Source organism: Pelophylax lessonae (assembly GCF_965119305.1).
Source record: "Pelophylax lessonae genome assembly, chromosome: 11".
In the NCBI taxonomy this organism is placed as follows: domain Eukaryota; kingdom Metazoa; phylum Chordata; class Amphibia; order Anura; family Ranidae; genus Pelophylax; species Pelophylax lessonae.
In genome coordinates, this window is record NC_138778.1 from 179745050 (window position 1) to 179765287 (window position 20238).

Here is a 20238-nt window from a genome sequence, read left to right on the forward strand (position 1 = left end):
TTCAGGCTCAGCTCCACACCTGGCTCACCAGGCCGACTTCCTGTGACCACCTTCCTCAGACAGCCGGAGGAGAGACAGCCGTCACCCTCCTGTTGGGACTCTGCATCCTGCCAAAGACGCCCTGTCACATGTGCCCTTGGCTTTTATGGTCAATCCCAGGATGCACTGCAGTGGTGCCCTCCCACTGGGACTGCCACAAAAGCTGTTTGCCACTGGCCAGGTTTCCTCCACTGTCCAACAGGCTCCCCTATTGGATACAGTGGGGACACTCCCTCAGACCGAGTGACTCACACCTGGACACATGTAACAGGCATAACTAACAGATCGGGCAGATAAGCAGATGGAGCATCACAATGCTTTTAACCTGGCACCTATCTAGGAGGGGGCTGCAAATAGTTTGAGGTTATTGACCCTTAGATAAGGACTTCTGACTTGCCTTTGGCTTTCTCCAGCTGCATGTTTTTTTTCGTGTCAGTGTGATTCAGAAAGTATTGAAATCAGTAGATCACCAATAAGAAATGGAGGCCGCAAATTTCTCTCATAGCAGGTTTCTTTAAGATGCTCTTCTTGCCATTCTCTAGGAGTGCTCAACCAGCTGAGGTCTTTCTTCCGTTACCTAATTGGAAACCACGAGAAGGGTCCAGTAAACCGGAGGACAAGGGGAAGATAGTGACTCATATCTTTGAGGTAACCCTGGTAATCTGCCTTATATCACACTTTCCAGAATATCATTTTATTATATGTTATACAGACACAATAAAATATGATAAAATAGTTTTAAAGATGATGAAATAATGTCCATTCCCTGTCAAATGAATCTATATCATCCAGGACAATTGTAACATTTTATCTAAAATAGAAACAAGGTTGTAAACCATTAACAAATGCTTCCAATATTATTTATAGTAGGATGGTCACGTCACTTTTACATGTACTGTACTTCATTTTATAAGGAGTATATTTCAACCTTAAATTAAAAGAGTGTGTGCATTAGCGTGCATTGGTGTGTGTCCATGCTGACAAGTCAAGTAGGATACTTAAACTCCTTTCCTTATGGTGGCCTATGCTTTGACGTCTTCCCAGCTATCTTCCATTATTCTTCCTTGCTCGTTTGTGACTAGGGTTGCCTGACTCTGCCGGTTTCTCTGGTCCTTTTTGCCAACCCTGTTTGTCCTTTTTACAATTGCCTCTCACCTGCCTCTAACACTGCCTGGACTTTGGATCTGGTGAAGACCAAGGTGCCACTTAGATGCCATACTTGCCAACTGTCCCTTTTTTCCCGAGACAGTCCCTGCAAATAGGAGCCTGTCCCAGGTAATTTATATTGTCCCTGGAAGCGCCTGTTAATCAGGCTGCGGCCTTAAGTTTGAAATTCCCTTTTTAATTTCCTGTAAATCTCTCTTTATTGAGTAGACTCTATAATATGAGAAGTAGGCGAGATTAATTATGCAGAGTGGGCGAGGCTTCAGGGAAGTGGGTGTGGTAATTGATAGCTGGGCTGCAAAGTGTCCCTGGAAATTTTTTTTAAATGTTGGCAACTATGAGATGCCCCATCACCTGCCAGGGGTGACACTTTTAAAAAGTATTTACTTTGGCTCCTACCACAGAATGGATCAAAGAGGAGCAAAGGAAAGGTTCGTATATACTGATGGGGAGCCTTGGCAGATGTGGGCAAAGCAAAACTGCTTTAATGGTATAAAACTAATAGAACAAACTATAAAGCAGAACACTAATTTCATTTTTTTTAGCATTTCTAAAACCACTATTTGCAGATCTCTAAAAAAAAAAAAAAAAAACAAGTGTTCTACATTGAGTACTGCATAAAAAATAAAAATGTTATATTCACTGACAGGGTTGTTGATTTTTTAAAATGGCTTTGGGTCTGTTTATTGTTCCAAATGAGATGTAAATAGTGCTCACCTAAGTCAGTATCCATCCGATCGTGTTACACTAAGGTGGGCTAAAATACAAAATAATGTTGTAAGTTTGTCATTTAATTTGGTATCAAGCCCTCCAGTTATGTTTAGTACATGTATCTAATGTTTCCTGTTTGTGTTAAATCCCTTTATGTTTATTTTTTTAGCTATACAATATTGGACCAGGCACGCTCAATGGCAATTTAGTTGTTCAAAGCCCAGAAAATTATGAGGGAGATATCTTTCTGTACCCATTACGTTTGAAGACTGATAACATTGTGCAATGTGTTATTTTCTCCGACCTCAATTATTTACAGGTCAGAAGGATGCCCAGTCTTTTTCTTGTTTAATATGTCTTGACTTACTTCTACAAATTTGTGAAATGGAGAAAAGGTGATTGGCAGCAAACATTGCCTTGGTTACTATATGTCAGGGGTCTCCAAACATTTCAAACAAAGGGCCAGTTTTATGTCCTTGGGAGGGGGGGGGGGGGGCGGATTGTGGCCATTGATTGATGATCAGTAGGAGGAGTAGTAGTGCCTAATTGTTGTTGTCAGTGGGACTCGTATCATTTGGTAAAATAGTACCCCAAGGGCCGGATAAAGGCTGGCAAAGGGCCGCATCTGGCTCTTGGGCCTTAGTTTGGAGACCCCTGCTATAGGTGTTGGTCCATTTTAATGTTATGTTATGTTATGTTTAGGGATGATCGAACTTTTCAAAAGTTCGGTTCGACCAGAACACCCGAACTTCCCGAAAGTTCGGCCCGGATTTCAGAACCCCATTAAAAATCAATGGGACCCGAACTTCGGGAATCAAAAAACACAATTTTGAAGCCCTAAAACGCAATAAATGCCCCTAAAAAGTGCCTAGGGTTCTGGGTCATGCCCCAGGGACTATTAATCACACAAAAAAAGTTCTTAAAAATTGTCATTTTTGATAGAGAGCCAATTATTAAAAAAATTATTGAAAAAAAAATGAGATTTCTTTGGATTTAGTGTCTGGGGGTTTAAAAAGTGTACCTGTGAAGTTTCAGCTCTGTAGCATGTCCAAAACCAGAAAAAAAAAGTTTGTTTGTATTAAGATTTGCAATAGAACAGGATAGTGGCTCCGCTATTTTCACACCTTGCCGGTTTAGTAGCAGGCGTTTTTTTGGGCATTTTTTGGGGGTCTTTGGAGGCAGGCATAACATCAGAACTTCTGTGTAGGGGTATATATACACACACACATGTATGTATATATACACATACACATATATAGGTGTGAAAGTAGCAGAAACCTATGCTTGCGCTAATGAAATAATTAACAGGCATATGTCTCCGCTCCTATAACACCTATATGTGTGTGTGTGTGTGTGTGTGTGTGTGTGTGTGTGTGTGTATAAATACATATAAGTGTGTGTGTATATATACCCCTATACAGAAGTTCAGATGTTTTGCCTGCCTCCAAAGACCCCCAAAAAATGCCCAAAAAAACGCCTGCCCCAAAAAAAACGTCCAGGTGTGTTGTTGCAGGCGTTTTTTTTTGGGCATTTTTTGGGGGTCTTTGGAGGCAGGCATAACATCTGAACTTCTGTATAGGGGTATATATACACGCACACTTATATGTATTTATACACATACACATATATAGGTGTTATAGCAGAGAAGCCATATGGGTGTTAATTATTTCATTAGCGCAAGCATAGGTTTCTGCTACTTTCACACCTATATATGTGTATGTGTATATATACATACATGTGTGTGTGTGTATATATACCCCTACACAGAAGTACAGATGTTATGCCTGCCTCCAAAGACGCCCAAAAAATGCCCAAAGAAACGCCAGCTACAAAAACGCCCAGGTGTGTTTTTGCAGCAGGCGTTTTTTTGGGCATTTTTTGGGGGTCTTTGGAGGCAGGCAAAACATCTGAAATTCTGTATAGGGGTATATATACACACACACTTATATATTTATACACATACACGTATATATATAGGTGTTATAGCAGAGAAGCCATATGGGTGTTAATTATTTCATTAGCACAAGCATAGGTTTCTGCTACTTTCACACCTATATATGTGTATATATACATACATGTGTGTGTGTATATATACCCCTACACAGAAGTACAGATGTTATGCCTGCCTCCAAAGATGCCCAAAAAAACGCCAGCTACAAAAACGCCCAGGTGTGTTTTTGCAGCAGGCGTTTTTTTGGGCATTTTTTGGGGGTCTTTGGAGGCAGGCAAAACATCTGAAATTCTGTATAGGGGTATATATACACACACACTTATATGTATTTATACACATATATAGGTGTTATAGCAGAGAAGCCATATGGGTGTTAATTATTTCATTAGCGCAAGCATAGGTTTCTGCTACTTTCACACCTATATATGTGTATGTGTATATATACATACATGTGTGTGTGTATATATACCCCTACACAGAAGTTCAGATGTCATGCCTGACTCCAAACATGTCCTCAAAAAAGCCCTATAAACGCCTGCAACAAAAAGCAGGGTGACAGGGGAGAAGCTACTATCCGGTTCTATAAATGTTCTAAGAGAAAGGATCTTTTCTCTATAGCGGTCACCCTGACATGGAAGGGTTTTGTCACCCTGCCATAGCAGCCAGAGTCAGTTAACCCTACACTACCCTACGGTCCCCTTACACTTAACACTTTCCCTACAGAAACTAGATTATTAAATCTAACTATAGTGGAAAATAGTACCCTAACCACACTAGATATCCCTTTCCTCACACTAATAATTGCTAAATGACACTTTGAGAGCAGAAGTAACAGAACTGCTTCCACTCTCTTCCACAGCCCTGTATTAAAATGGTAGAGATTTGGCGGGGCTATCTTATATACTGGGGGGCGTATTCACTAATGATTGGCCTCTGAACCCCCTAGTCACTCCAATGACATTCCTAGCATTCTCCTGCCCCCTCAATTTGCTTTTACTGATGCTTCTGGTCCAATCACGGGCTTTTAAAGCCTAGTTCCTGTCCCATTGCATTTTGGTCGGTTCTGGTTGCCGAATTCGGAAACTTTTTCAGCAAAAAGTTCGAAATTCGGCCGAATTTCGAACAGTCAATGTTCGGGTCGAACCGATGGTCGACCCGAACCGTTCGATCATCCCTAGTTATGTTATGTATAGTTTTATGACTATTTTTAGTTTCATTTTGTATTATTGACACCACGACAATACACAATATTTTGCAGATATTGTAGATAAAGGGGCATCATTATATGTGATACTGTAGGGCCACCAGTCTCTAACTTCTGCACAATTCAGCTTATTAGTTGCTTACTTACAACACGTACAATATGGTAATGGCACCTGAGCTATATCCATATTAATTTAATTGTATACCTTATGCTAATGCTGCCTAGATAAACCGGCATACAGCCAGATTGTATATGGCCCTTGAGTTGCTAGACCCTATAACAGGCACCTGATCTGCTGTGGCCTTGACAATAACATTTCTTCTTCTGTTCTGCATTCCCTAGCTGGACATCATAGATGCAACTAAACCGCCTGTAAGCTTCAGCAAGTCAGATGGTCGTAGATTAAATAAACGGGAGGAACCAAATAAGGACCAGGATGTTGGTAACACTGGAAATGACAACAGTACCAGCTCAGGAGATGGATCTCAATACAACCAATCCATTGCAGTGGTAACACCATGATTCTTTAATCTGACCTTTGAAAATAAAATAGGTGTATTCAACAGTAAGGTGATACATTACCCTTCCAATATAAGTTATATTTTAGCACTGTGACAGCACTACCACAAATATTGGTAATTACAAGTTTGGCATTATATTTATCAAGGTTCAGAATAGGATGGCATCTCTCTTGCTCTCTCTTTGTCTCTCTACATTACTGCTCAAGCCCCCAAGTTAGACTTCTATCAAGAGCCTTTCCTCTTTCCAATATCTGTATTCTGTCCCTACTGTGTCCTCTTGAATCCCACCGTCTCACCACAGTATGGGTGTTCTTTTTGGAAATCTGCCTCAAGGCTCAGACAATACAATTTCTTGCCAGTGCTGTTTTTATCCAGTTGGATGTCAAGGCCTGCCCACCTAAGCCTACATAGAGGATAAATTTAAACAATATAATCCTAATGGTCTCCTCTGATCGGCAACATTCTGGCTATTCCTCCTTGTATTAACCTAGTATCAGTGGATAACCTTGTTCAGGAGCTTCGGTCTACCCTGGGCCAAAGAAATCCTCTTCTTGTAGGATCATGGGGTTCTATGCATTAATGGCTCTTCTCCAAAGGCCTTATTAAAGAAGCTTCTACTTGCAAGCATCTTTTCCATTAGCCTCTGCTGAGATTAGGCCATGCTTATGCAAAATCCCGTGGCCCTGCCAACTTCGCACAAGAAGGCCGTTGTTCTTTTCTGTTCCTATATGGGGTCACCCACTTGCCTTTTTTTTTTTTTAAGTGTGTCACTGGTTACATAGTTACATAGTTAGTGAGGTTGAAAAAAGACACCAGTCCATCCAGTTCAACCTATGATGTGTGTGTGTGTTTGCTTTTAACCGTACATTGTATACCCCTGTATGTTGTGATCTCTAAGGTGTCCATCTAATAGTTTTTTGAAACTATCAATGCTCCCTGCTGATACGACTGCTTGTGGAAGAGAATTCCACATCCTTACCGCTCTTACAGTGAAGAACCCCTTACGCACTTTAAGGTTAAACCGCCTTTCCTCTAGTTTTAGTGAGTGGCCCCTTGTCTTATTGTATCTCCTTTCTCTGAATAGTTTGTTCCTTATGCTCGGGTCGCCAGTACAGTATTTGTACATTGATATCATATCCCCCCTCAATCGTCTCTTCTCCAGAGAGAATAGGTTCAGTGCTTGTAGCCTTTCCTCATAGCTGATGTCCTCCATTCCCCTAATTATTTTTGTTGCTCTTCTCTGGACTTTCTCCAGTTCCAGCACATCCTTCCTGAGGACCGGTGCCCAGAACTGGACAGCATACTCCAGATGTGGCCGGACCAGAGTCTTGTAGAGCGGGAGAATAATCTCTTTATTTCTGGAGTGAATCCCCTTTTTTATACATCCCAGTATTCTGTTGGCTTTGCTTGCAGCAGCCTGGCATTGCATGCCACTGCCAAGCCTGTTGTCTATCAGTACCCCCAAGTCCTTTTCCATCCTAGACTCACCCAGAGGTTCCCCCCCAGTGAGTAGCTTGCTTTCTGGTTTCTGGCCCCCAGGTGCATTACTTTACATTTTTCAACATTAAACCTCATCTGCCATGTAGTTGCCCACCCCATTATTTTTTTCAGGTCCGCTTGTAGGGTTTCCACATCCTGCATAGAAGATATTGGCAAGCCTAGTTTAGTATCATCTGCAAATACTGATATTGTGCTAGATATCCCCTCCTCTAGATCATTTATGAATAAATTAAACAAGATTGGTCCCAGGACAGAACCCTGGGGGACCCCACTTTCCACACCCGCCCAATCCGAGTACTCCCCATTAATCATCACCCTCTGGACTCTCCCCTGGAGCCAGTTCTCTATCCAGGTACTCACCCTATGGTCCATACCTACCTTCCTTAGTTTGTACAGTAAGCGTTTGTGGGGAACGGTGTTGTTTGTGGTTATTGGTGCCTCAGGTCAAGTATGGGATTTTATGGGCAGGAGTATAAGACAATAAGCAGAAAAAATATAATACACAAAATTTATTGCATTGTGGCAATATATATACAACAATTAAATGGTGACTTTAATGGGTAAAGTCCCATTGTGCAGTGAAGAGGAAGAAATAAAGTGTGTTTGGCATGTGGTAATAAGTGACTTAGAAGTGGTTTGTAAGTGGTCTTGCTCTGCTGTTCATCATGTCAAAGACTGGGATGAGTGCAGAGAAGGTGCCAGATCGGTGATCCGACATGTTTCGGCCAACTTAGGCCTTTATCAAGGATATTTCACCGATTCTACAGATAATCAAAAAAAGGGGGTATCAGGTAGGGCAATATTGTACTGAAAACATACATAATTTAGACATCTGTAGGTTAACATACAATTGTATTGTCCACTTCCTAAGACCATGCCTTCCCAGGTTTTGTCCAGGTGCTGCAGGAACAAATATGCTGCATGAGTACATTGAAAGAGTATAAAAAGTATTTAAAAGGCTTCAAATCTGGTGGTATTTACTTGCTGAATCGAAAGACCCGATCCAGGATCCAATGTGGCTTTGACTGGCAGAATCCACATTGATTGAGATCGTCTAACAGTTTGGGAGATTTATGTAAAAAATATATATATTAAGGTAAGTAGATTGTTATCTTGATTGATATAAAAAAATATATATTAAGGTAAGTAGATTGTAGATTGTTATCTTCAATATATAAACAAGGTTGAAAAAAAGTTAGAAAAAATTCCCAAAGTTTTGGAGGGGATGTAGGAAGTTCCCCTCACCTGTTAGACTTACGTTTGAGAAGGTATAGTTAAGGGCAGCATATGTTCTCCGGGTCCATCTCCTCCCTCGGTGTGGGAGAGACTGAAGCAACCGGAGTGTTCCCCGGCCTTTTAAGGCAGCCGCGCATGCGCAATGATGCGCTGCGTGATGCCGAGCAGGTAGAGTCCGTCGCACGGTGGGATGTGCGTCTGCGCAGTGTCAGGGCGCATCCCTTGTAGCCGTGCGGACGTGCCTGCGAGGCCGCCGACACAGTTGTAGAAGCTGAAATCCCTGTGCGGGATATAGGAGGGTGAGGACACCGACCATTCAGTTTCAAGAGCCCCGAACGGGGCTTTCTGTGCCGGGAGCCACTGGAATTCCTTGTGGGGAGGCAAAAGGAAGTGGATACATATTATTCCATTATATAAAGGCAAACAAATAAATCAAATGAAGTGTAGTAGCAAGATAAGGTAATAAGATAATAATTTCAAAAGTACAGTTGCAGCAAAATAATACAAGGAAGAAAAGATTCCTGTGGAGAGATATGGAGTGGGTCAGGGTGGGAGACATAAAGTCGGATACCATTGGTCCAGACTTGCGGTCAAAGATCATCAAGAAGTAAAGTAAAAGGGGGATATTTGTGCGGAAGTTTTATTGATTGGACCTTCCAGACTATAGAGTAAAAATGAAAAAATAAATAAAAAATAAAAAATAAAAAAATTAAAAATAAAAATACAAATAAAAAAATAAAAAATGAAAAAATTGAAAATAAGGAGAAAGGGGAAGCGGAATTGATAAATATAAAGTAATCAATCTGGTAGGGTTGGAGCATGTATGTGATACCATTGGTTGGATGGAAAGGAGAATAAGTGGCGATAAAAATCGAACAGGAACAAAAAAAAAAAAAAAATAAAAAAAAAAAAATCGGTGCAATCTAATTCTATTTACTCATTGTGTAGAGGTAGGTTGATTTGAAGGTTGGTGGCGCCCCAATCGATTGCATTGTGGTGCAATCTGAATAGTTAGGGGATAATTCCAAATGTTTTGGTTATTTGGGATGACAAGACTAGTCTGTTTTGCCAGATGAAAAGCCCTGAAGAAATGGGCGGTAGCTTTGTGCTTCATTTAATCCGGGTGAAGTTGTGGCTTTAAGTTGTACAATCCAGCGCATTTCTAGTTGTAAAAGAATCTTGTTCCAGTCACCGCCTCGTAACGGGACATGGATTCTGTCCAGAGCCATGAAGTTGATTTTAGGCATTTTATAGTTATGATAATCCCTTACATGTCTCCCTAATGGGACATAAAAGTTGCCAACGTGCATAGTCTGTAAATGCTGGTTCACCCGTTTGCCGAACTCCTGTCGGGTCTTCCCGATGTAGAAAGATCCGCATTCACAAGTCATCATATAAACAATTCCTTTCGTTTTGCAGTTGCAAAAATGTTTGGGGCGAAATAATTCTCCATTAGGTAAGGTAATATTTGTGGTTGGACGGATGACATGACATTGAGCACAGCTCCCGCACGGGAAGGTGCCCTTGGTTCTACAAGGGTCTTTTCTAGATCCCTCTTTGTACTCACTATGTACTAATTGTTGTTGCAGGGAGCCTGCCTTCCTGAAGGTGATAGGTGGATGTTTTGGTAGGAGTTTTGCGGTGCTTGGTTCTTCCATGAGAATGGACCAATTTTTGTTAAGGATATTTCGAATCTGCTGATGTTCGTTGGTATATCTTGTAATAATTCGGGTGTCGGGTTCGGTTTTTGTTGGTTCTTTGTTTTTAAAGAGAAGTGTTTGTCTATCTTTGTAGTTGGCACGGTTAAATGCCTTGCGTAATGAGGTTTTGGTGTAGCCTCTTTGTAACAATCGGGCAGTCAATGCGTTGGCTTCCAGTTGGAATTTGGCTGGATCAGTACAGATTCTCTTCAATCTGAGATATTGACTGTAAGGTATGGATTTGATTAAGGGTTGTGGGTGAAAGCTAGAGGCGTAAAGAATGGAGTTGCCTGCTGTTTCCTTTCTGTATAGGGTGGTGGAAATTTTTCCCGTCGGGTCTTTGTAAATTGAAGTGTCAAGGAAGGATACTTGTTGTTTACTGTAGGTCATTGTAAAGAACATATTGTGTTCATTCTGGTTCATCTTCGTTAGTAGTTCCTGTATCATGTTTTCCGGTCCGTCCCATACTATCAATATGTCATCGATATATGTGTTCTTCCGTTGTTTCATACAGTGTTTTATAGGTGTGACGTACCCTTCAAAAATTTACCCCATAAGGCAATATTACATTATCCTACAAGTAATTAGGTGCAGTGTCAAATTCAAATTTAGGGGCAATGCCATTACTCCTCAAATTTATACTAATATACTGTATATTATTTATTGCAGAACTGTGACAATGCTGAATGCTGGAAAATGGAATGCTATATTCACGGCATTGCTAAGGGACAAAGCGCTGTGGTGAAACTTGATTCCATACTATGGGTGTCCAGCTTCATGAAAGTAAGAACATGCTTAATACTCCCATAACATATTTTTGCCACCTTTTCAGGAAACAGAAAATGGAGAGGAACTTCAGGAGGAAATAGGTGCAGCTTAGAAAGATGTGAGCATGGCATGGATTGTGCTTTAGAGTGATATACAGTATATTGTCCAAAATTTGGTTAACTGCTTGTATCTTTTTTGGCCTTTCCTCTGCTATGTAGAGCAAGCCTTGGGACCTCCAGGCCCTATAATCAGGCCTTAGCCCAGTGGAAGGTAGATAAAAGATACAACAATTAATTTTTTCTTGTTTACCCACTTCCAGTCTCTCATAAAAAGTCTTACCTCTTGCCCTTTTTCTTTGTTTTGTAATAAAGAGATGACTTGACATGCTCAACTGTTGGTTCCTTTACCAACAGGAGGTCTGTCATTGACTGGACAGTGGAGGCTGGGTGAGATGAAAAGTACCACCATTACATCACAGACCTATATATAGAAACAAAGAGAAAGTTCCATACCTTCCTCCATCTTGCTTAACCACTTTCGGACCGCCCACCGCACATATACTGCAGCAGGGCAGCTCAGCTGTGCAAAATCACGTATAGGTACATCATTTTGTGCACAGGTTCTCGGGGGCGCGCACGAGCTGCCGTAGCAGCGCTCCTGCTGTGATTAGACACAGCCGGAGCCAATAGGCAGGTCCCGCGGCCGCGATGGCCACCCATGATCGTGCAAGAAAATGACAGAATGCCCATCTGCCTAGGTAAACAAGGCAGACGGCTGTTCTGTTACAGAGGAAGAGTGAGATCTTGTGCTAAGCTAAAATACAGATCTCTCTTTTCCTCTAGTACATCCATCCCCCACACAGTTAGAAAGCACTCCTTAGGAGCACACTTAACCTCTTGACCTTGGTGTCAGATTTGTCCCCTGCAATGTCGCAGTCCTGCTAAAAATCACTGAGCACCAAAAATGTCCATAAATGTGACCCATAGTTTGTAGACGCTATAACTTTTGCGCAAACCAATCGAAATACACTTATTAGGATTTATTTTTATCAAAAGAATGTAGCAGAATATACATTGGCCTAAATTGATGAAAAAAATTTGATTTTTAATTTTTTTTTATTGGGAATGTTTTATAACAGAAAGTAAAAAATACTGTTTTTTTTTTTTTTTTTTTCTCTCATAATTGTCGGTCTTTTTTTTTTGCTTATAGCGAAACCGCAGAGGTGATCAAATACCACCAAAAAAAAGCTCTATTTGTGGGAAAAACAAACCTCAATTTTATTTGGGTACAGCGTCACAAGTGTCAGTTAAAGCAACGCAGTGCTGTATCGCGAAAAATGGCCTGGTCATTAAGGGGGTAAAACCTTCCAGAGCTGAAGTGGTTAAAGATCACAAAAGAAACAGTGCAACCCAGCCTGTTGAAAAGCCAACTGGCTTCGAAACGCATCCTGTGTCTACAACGCATGTGTATACAGTGACGTTGGGGATTCCAGTCCTGGGTTGAACACCAATGGCAGGTGCTGTGACAGCAGCTTCCTCCATTTTCAGCATGCTTCATCCCCAGCCGGTAGCCAAGGCTGGTGGTTTTCTTGCTGCCACTCAAACTTTAGTGGTTCCCAAGTCACCTTTATACCATGTCCTACACATGAGTACTTTTGTGAGTGCATTTCGATTTTTCAATAAATTGGCATATATTTTATTTTAATGCTACACTATGAGGTTGCGCTGTTGTTTCTTTTTTTTTTCCAGTGGTTGGAAAGTGAGGGCCCTTTCTGGTTTTCTACCTTCAGCTTTTAATTTTAGATTTGTTTAGCACTCTGGGCTTGATCACCACTGATTTTTTTTTTTTTTCCTTACGATATAAAAGAAAAAAGCCAAATATTTTCAAAAACAATATTTTCTCCTATAAAACATATCCAATAAAACAAATTTAAAAATCTAATTTCTTTAGAAATTTCAGCCAAAATGTATTCTGCTACATGTTTTTGTAACAAAAAATCCCACTAAATGTATATTGGTTGGTTTACATAATACTTATAGTGTCTACACTCTATGGTATATACAGTATACTGGAATTTGTATTTTTTTATACTACTAATGATGGCAATCAACGACTTACTGTGATATTTCATGGGACAATCTGACACCGACGCTGGGGGGGAAACTGACTAATTGCCACTAACATCACCAGTGACATTATTACAGTGATAAGTGATACATTGTCACTGTACTAATGACACTGGCTGGGAAGGGGTTAACATCTAGGGTGATCAAGGGGTTAAGTATGTGCCTAGCTATGTATAATGTGTGCTGCTTTTTACTAATGATCTCTCAGTTTCTCATCTCTGCTTTGCAAAAAGTCACATGGGACAGGGGATTTAGGTAGTGCTTAGTTAAACCTCTCTTCCAGCAGTTTATGGCCTGTTTCATTTGTGACTACACAGATGCAGTGCAGTATAGAAAAAATCATTTATGGTTCCTGGCATCAAGAAAATTAAATAAAACTGGTTTAAAGAGGAAGGGCCGGTTCACACTCTTGCGAGTGCGGCGATCGCATGTAATATCGGAGCGCACTGCTCCTTCATTACATACGATCGGATGTGGGGATGCGAATTCAGCCATACACTTTGTATGGCTGAAATTCGCACTGCACCTGCACAAAAGACGCACATGACCCTTTTTTCCAGCCGCATCAGGATCGGATCGCACAGTGGTTCACACTTGTGCGATCCGATCCTGTGCGAACTGTCAGATCGCACTGCGATCAAACTGGGGGTGTCGTTAACATTTAATTGACACCCCCTGCCTATCGCATATGGCAGTGTGAACTGCCAGATGTGCGTTTGCGATGCGGGAACAGGGTGCGAATTCGCAGCCTTTCCGCATCGCAAAAGTGTGACCCGGGACGAAATGCCCTCCTTGTTGTCCTAGTCCACGGTGTAGATTGCAAACAGGCTGAATGTAAAATAAAAAAAACAATATTTACAACTGACTGGACTTGTGATAACAGCTCTCAAAACACATAAACTGTAAAGCAGATATAGGAGCTTATATTTGTGTAGTACCCTCCTAGTTTAGTGTTGGCTACTAGGTAAATTTAGTTTAGCTGCTCTACAAACAGTGGAGCAGTGGTTGATTGCTTAGGGCTGCTCAATGTTTCACAGTCTACTGCTTTTCTACTCATCCTTGTCTTCTAGAGGTTTTTAGAAGCATAGTAGGAGTAGAGCAGGGAGCCTAAATATTTATAGGATTCCAGCCAATCCCTGGGGAAGTGTACCCAGAAGGTGGAGGGAGAGACCATAAGTAGTCTGAGGCCTAAGTATCGGGGCAGAGCTCCTCCTGAAGGAGGAGACCCCTATGCAGGCACTATGCCCCTGGGGAAGAAGTCTGGGAGGAAGCCAGTCTGAAGATACCAAGGTCCCAGCATGGCGTAGCTGGGGGGCCTATTTACAAGTCTTAGTTCAAGGATTCAGTTGGGTTAGGAGAAATCTTGTGGGAGAAAGCCGGGAGAAAGCTGTGGGAGAGGGACCAAGTTGTCCAAAATCAGTGTGAGTCTACATCTTCCTCACTAAGAAGAGCCTGTGGATATCGGTAGTAGTCAATCGATGATCCTGTGGCTAGGTAAGTACAGGACCCCAGTGCTACAGTATGACAGCATAGTGCTTTGAGACTCTGGAAAGAGTACAGGTCACAGTCAGCCTAGAGATCCAGTGGGACATTTCTTTTGCAAGTGCAGTACTGCCAGAGGTTTGGGCATAGCAGCCAGAAGTTAAACAGTCCTCAGGTTTCAGGGTATCCCATGCTTCCCATCCCTATCCAAGTTCACTGCTCTCCAAAAAAAAACACAAATATAAACCTCTAGAATAATCTTTTAAGTCATAGGAAGAATGTGTAAAATACTGTGTGCTCCAAAGGGGGAAATAGGAAATTCACCAGTGGCTCCTGCAGGGTTAGCGCTACATTTGTAAAGTTAGTTTCCAGTTAAATGTATTAAAAAAAGCTAGATTTTTAACCAGATGCCTGAATGTACAACCATGTACCTATACATTGGCACTGCCTTTTGGTTTCCGGGTGCGCGTGCGCCCCCTTGGCTGACTCCCACCGTGAATGTACACCAGGATTTTATCCACAGGTTTCAGTTAATGATTCATGGCTGAGAGCTGCTGATCAGCTGTGTCCAATCACAGCCCAGAGCCCTGTGTTGACAAACACACAGGGCTCTGTACAGAGAGAACGATCTGTTTGTTTCTTCTCCCTGCAAATCAGAGAGAAGGACCAAGCAGATATTTAGTAAAAAGAAGCACATATTACACACATTAAAACTCGTTAGGCACACACTAAATCACTTGATTACCCTGAGATATTAACCCATTCCCAGCCAGTGTCTATAGTACAGTGACAGTGTATAATATTAACACTGATCACTGTATTAGTGTCACTGGTGATGTCAGCTAGTGTACCTCCCAGCCAGCGTCAGTTAATGTCAGATTGCCCACCGCACTATCACAGTCACTGATTTTGTTTCAGTTAATGTCAGATTGCCCACCGCACTATCACAGTCACTGATTTTGTTATATACTTGCTTTTTATTTTTGATAAAATTACAGATGAGATGCATATACGCTCTTTAGTGTGCCATTTGGCTTTGACCATGACGAGCAATTATTCACTCTGCAGGCAGGATGGTTTACTGTGTAGTCTATTTTGTCATATTGCCTTTGAAATAACTTATGTTAAACTCTGTATACGCTCTTTCAGCATTCTTATCTGTATGTAAAATTCCTAAAATAAAGAATATTAAAAAAAAAAATAAAATAAGTAGCTGATCACCACTATTACTAATATTAAAAAAATAAATAAAAATTCCATTATATACTGTATACCAGATTATGTAGACGCTATAACTTTCAAACAAACCAATTAATATACACTTAGTGGGGTTTAGTTTTACCAAAGACATGTAGCAGAATACATTTTAAACCTAAATTTATGAAGAAATTAGATTAAAAAAAAAAAATTATTGGATATATTTTAACTACCTCAATACTGGGCACTTAAACCCCCTTCCTTCCCAGACCAATTTTCAGCTTTTAGCGCTGTTGCAATTTGAATGACAATTGCGCGGTCATGTAACACTGTACCTAAACCAAATCTGTGTCATTTTTTCCCCACAAATAGAGCTTTCTTTTGGTGGTATTTGATCACCGCAAGGTTTTTTCTTTTTTGGTGCACAAATAAAAAAATACCCGAAAAGTTTGCAAAAAAATTTTTTTTTGTTTTATGTTATAAAATTTTGTAAATAGATAAGTTTTTCCTGCACTGATGAGCACTGATGAGGCCGCACTGACAGGCACTGATGAAGAGGCACTGATGGGGTGGCACTGATGGGGTGGCATTGATGGGGTGGCACTGATATGCAGCACTGATAGGTAGCACTGATATGCAGCACTGATGGGCACTGATATGTGGCATTGATAGGTAGCACTGATATGCAGCATTGGTGGGCACTGATAGGCAGCACTGATGGGCACTGATAGGCGGCACTGGGCACTGATCGGCGGCACTGATCGGCACTGATGGGCGGTACTGATGGGCACTGATGGGCAGCACTGGTGGGCAATAATGGGCACTGGTGGGCAGCACTGATAGATGGCATTGGTAGGCAGCACTGATAGGGAGGGCACCACTGGCAGGCTCTCTGAGCCCTGATTGCCATCCCTGGTGGTAATGGGTGGGCATCCCTGGTGGCACCCCCCCCCCCCCCCCCAGGGCTACACTGGTAATCAATGTGCTGATTACCAGCACAGACCCCCCCCTGTGATCAGTGAGTAATAAGTGAAACTCACTGATCCCCTGGCTGCAGCACAGATCGTCTTCTCCTCCTCACTGACAGGATCTGAGTGAGGAGAAGAAGAGATCAAAGCTGTCACAACTCACAACGGCTGTATTTACATTACATGACGGCTGTGATTGGACACAGCCGTCTTGTGATCAGGAGAGCCAATCACAGGGCCCTCCTGCCAAAACTTGTTGCTCCCGCGGCGGCGCGATCTCGCTCCTTCTGCAGGACGTTCAGGAACGTCCGATCAGAAGGATGAGGCTCCCGGCCGTATATGTACAGTGGCCGGGTGGGAGGTGGTTGAAGTAAAAAATATTGTTTTTTTTTTTTTTTTTTCTCAAAATGTTCAGGTTTTTTTTGTTTATATAATGAAAAATAAAAGAGAGCTATTTTTGTGTGGAAAAAAATTACATAAATTTCATTTGGATACAGTGTTACATGCCTGCACAATTACCATTTAAGGTAGCACACTGCTAAATTGCAAAAAAGGCCTGGTCATGAAGGGGGTAAAATCTTCCTGTGGCCAAGTGGTTAAAGTATTTCACTATGTCCCCTCCTGACTCTTTTTTTTTCCCACCAGAGACCCCAGAAGCCGTTTATTCTGCGCTCCCAGGGTTATTTTCGTATGATTGACTCCCCCTACAGAATTCAACCTGTCACTTTGGTGGATGCAGAAACACATGTAAGTTTCCTAGTAGCCGTTTATGTTATGCAGGCATATCAATGGACTATTACGTTATGTGGACATTTACATTTCCAGGCCTAAATACACCTTTAAATAATTAGAACACTAAAAATCTCATCACACTAATGCAGAATGCAGGGAGGGAACATGCTAGGAAAGGTGCTATGGGTTGGATATTCCAATCTTTAATAGTGACTCGCTTAGTGATGTGTCAGCCAAATTTTTATGTGTCAGCTATCTGTAAGAGGGGGATTCTTCCCATTGACCACAAATATAAGGAGCATTGCTCCCAATGATCTTCATGATAATGTGCTGTGAGCTGTACATAGAGTAATTACTAGAAAGAATTTCCTGAGACTGAGATTGAGAAAGGTTGCATTAGATGGAAGGTGGCATAGAAATAGCGAAACAATGGATGGGCACAGATTAATGGAATAACCGGCTGCCTTGTTACAGCTCTGCAGAATTGTAGGCAGGTGCAGTCTACTTTCTCCACTGCAGGTGGCGCTCAACAGCAGCCGCATTGCAGAGGAGAAGAAAGTCAAGGGGAATATGGTTCCTCTCTGGTTTCCTGGGTCACTGGGTAAGTCATCTGATTGGATGCTGCCGTCCATGCGACTCTGGTGGTTATCTTGGATAAGACAGAGTCTCTTTAGGACCCTGGCTCCTAGGCTTGGCATGCATTTGGCTTGTAGGTTGTTTGGGAACAGGTCACCTGTCTGACAGGGACAGTGATTAGCGGCAAGGAGAAGTTCCAGATGAGTAGGGAAAGGCTAGGGACACGCCATCCTTCCTGGAGATCTCCCCATTTGGGCATGGACCGGGCAGACCGCATTCTGCCCCTTAAGACAGATGCTCTCTGCACATCTGAGACCTGCTCTACTACACATTCTGTTGTATGCTGTGAGTGTTCCCAGTCAGATGCCTTCCCGCAGGACTTTTTGTGAATTGCCCAACTTTAACTTTAATACAAGTTCTGTTTTCTGCAATTAGACTCTAAATGTTTACTGCCATCGCACCACACTGCACTTCCCCACAGACTGTCTTCCTGCCATGGTTTCTGAATAAGAAGCTGTGGAAGGGTGGAGGCTGGAGTTGGTATTGTTGGTGGGTGTATGGAGCCATGAACATCAGTACAAAAATGTTGCCACTTGGGGTCCCTAAGGAATAAAATGTGGCAGTAGACAGTTTAACCAGTTATCATATTATGTGACTGGCACATAAGTATTGATCCAAGATGTGCAGCAAAAAAACAGGAGGGCCAGACTAAATGTTGAGAGACTAAATCGCTAAACTTCAAAAGGACATGCTATTTGAGGAAGGGGGGGGGGGGATCAGGGTTTAGAATCATGGATGGTCGCAGACTTGAATGGGTTAAAAAGGATACAATAGGAATAGGGCATGATAGGTCCTCTTTATGAAGAGACCCAACATCTCTCCTCTAGGCTGGAAAGCCTGAGATAAAAAAAAAACAAAAAAAAAAAACAATCTCAGCCTTTGCAGCAAAAAACACTGCAGTGTTTACATCTGCCGGTGGCAGAAGTGATGTCAAAATGTCGCGCCTGGCCTCTGAGAGTCATAGAGATGGCCAGGGACTATCTGGTCCTCGGTTAGCTCTACGGTAAACTTCCGCCACTGGCCAATTTATTCTCCGACTCGCCGGTCGCGACAGTTGCAGACTCCATCAGGTTTTCTTCCAGAATGGTCCTGTATTTGGCTCCATCCATCTTCCCATCAATTTTAACCATCTTCCCTGTCCCTGCTGAAGAAAAGCAGGCCCAAACCATGATGCTGCCACCACCATGTTTGACAGTGGGGATGGTGTGTTCAGGGCGATGAGCTGTGTTGCTTTTACGGCAAACATAACTTTTTGCATTGTTGCCAAAAAGTTTGATTTTGGTTTCATCTGACCAGAGCACCTTCTTCCACATGTTTGGTGTGTCTCCCAGGTGGCTTGTGACAAACTTTAAACTACACTTTTTATGGATATCTTTAAGAAATGGCTTTCTTCTTGCCACTCTTCCATAAAGGCCAGATTTGTGCAGTATACGACTGATTGTTGTCCTATGGACAGAGTCTCCCACCTCAGCTGTAGATCTCTGCAGTTCATGCAGAGTGATCATGGGCCTCTTGGCTGCATCTCTGATCAGTCTTCTCCTTGTATGAGCTGAAAGTTTAGAGGGACGGCCAGGTCTTCGTAGATTTGCAGTCTCCTTCCATTTCAATATTATCGCTTGCACAGTGCTCCTTGGGATGTTTAAAGCTTGGGAAATCTTTTTGTATCCAAATCCGGCTTTAAACTTCTCCACAACAGTATCTCGGACCTGCCTGGTGTGTTCCTTGTTCTTCATGATGCTCTCTACGCTTTAAACAGACCTCTGAGACTATCACAGTGCAGGTGCATTTATACGGAGACTTGATTACACACACAGGTGGATTCTATTTATCATCATTAGTCATTTAGGTCAACATTGGATCATTCAGAGATCCTCACTGAACTTCTGGAGATAGTTTGCTGCACTGAAAGTAAAGGGGTTGAATAATTTTGCACGCCCAATTTTTCAGTTTTTTTATTTGTTAACAAAGATTGAAATATCCAATAAATTTCGTCCACTTCATGATTGTGTCCCACTTGTTGTTGATTCTTCACAAAAAATTACAGTTTTATATCTTTATGTTTGAAGCCTGAAATATGGAAAAAGGTCGCAAAGCACTGTATATATTGTCTACATTGTAGACAATATATTATATTGTATATATTAGGGATCGATAGATTATCGGCAAAGCCGATATATCGAGGGCCGATATGCACTTTCCCCGATATATCGGAATCGGCCCCGGAGGTTACCGATATTGCCGATATTTTGGGAAAGTGCTGTACCGGGGTGATGCCTGCAGCTAGAGGCATCACCCCGATACCG

At 42.0% G+C, this 20238-nt stretch overlaps 1 protein-coding gene across 1 annotated transcript in view; it reads left to right on the forward strand.

Annotated features, from left to right (window-relative positions):
* LOC309566192 (integrin alpha-IIb-like) overlaps positions 1-20238 on the forward strand; it is a 98354-nt gene that overhangs the window by 67536 nt on the left and 10580 nt on the right. The window contains exons 24-28 of the mRNA XM_082271278.1: positions 582-687; positions 2084-2233; positions 5412-5579; positions 10696-10809; positions 17213-17314. Coding sequence (XP_082127404.1) covers positions 582-687; positions 2084-2233; positions 5412-5579; positions 10696-10809; positions 17213-17314 — 640 coding nt within the window. The remainder of the gene's footprint in view (positions 1-581; positions 688-2083; positions 2234-5411; positions 5580-10695; positions 10810-17212; positions 17315-20238) is intronic.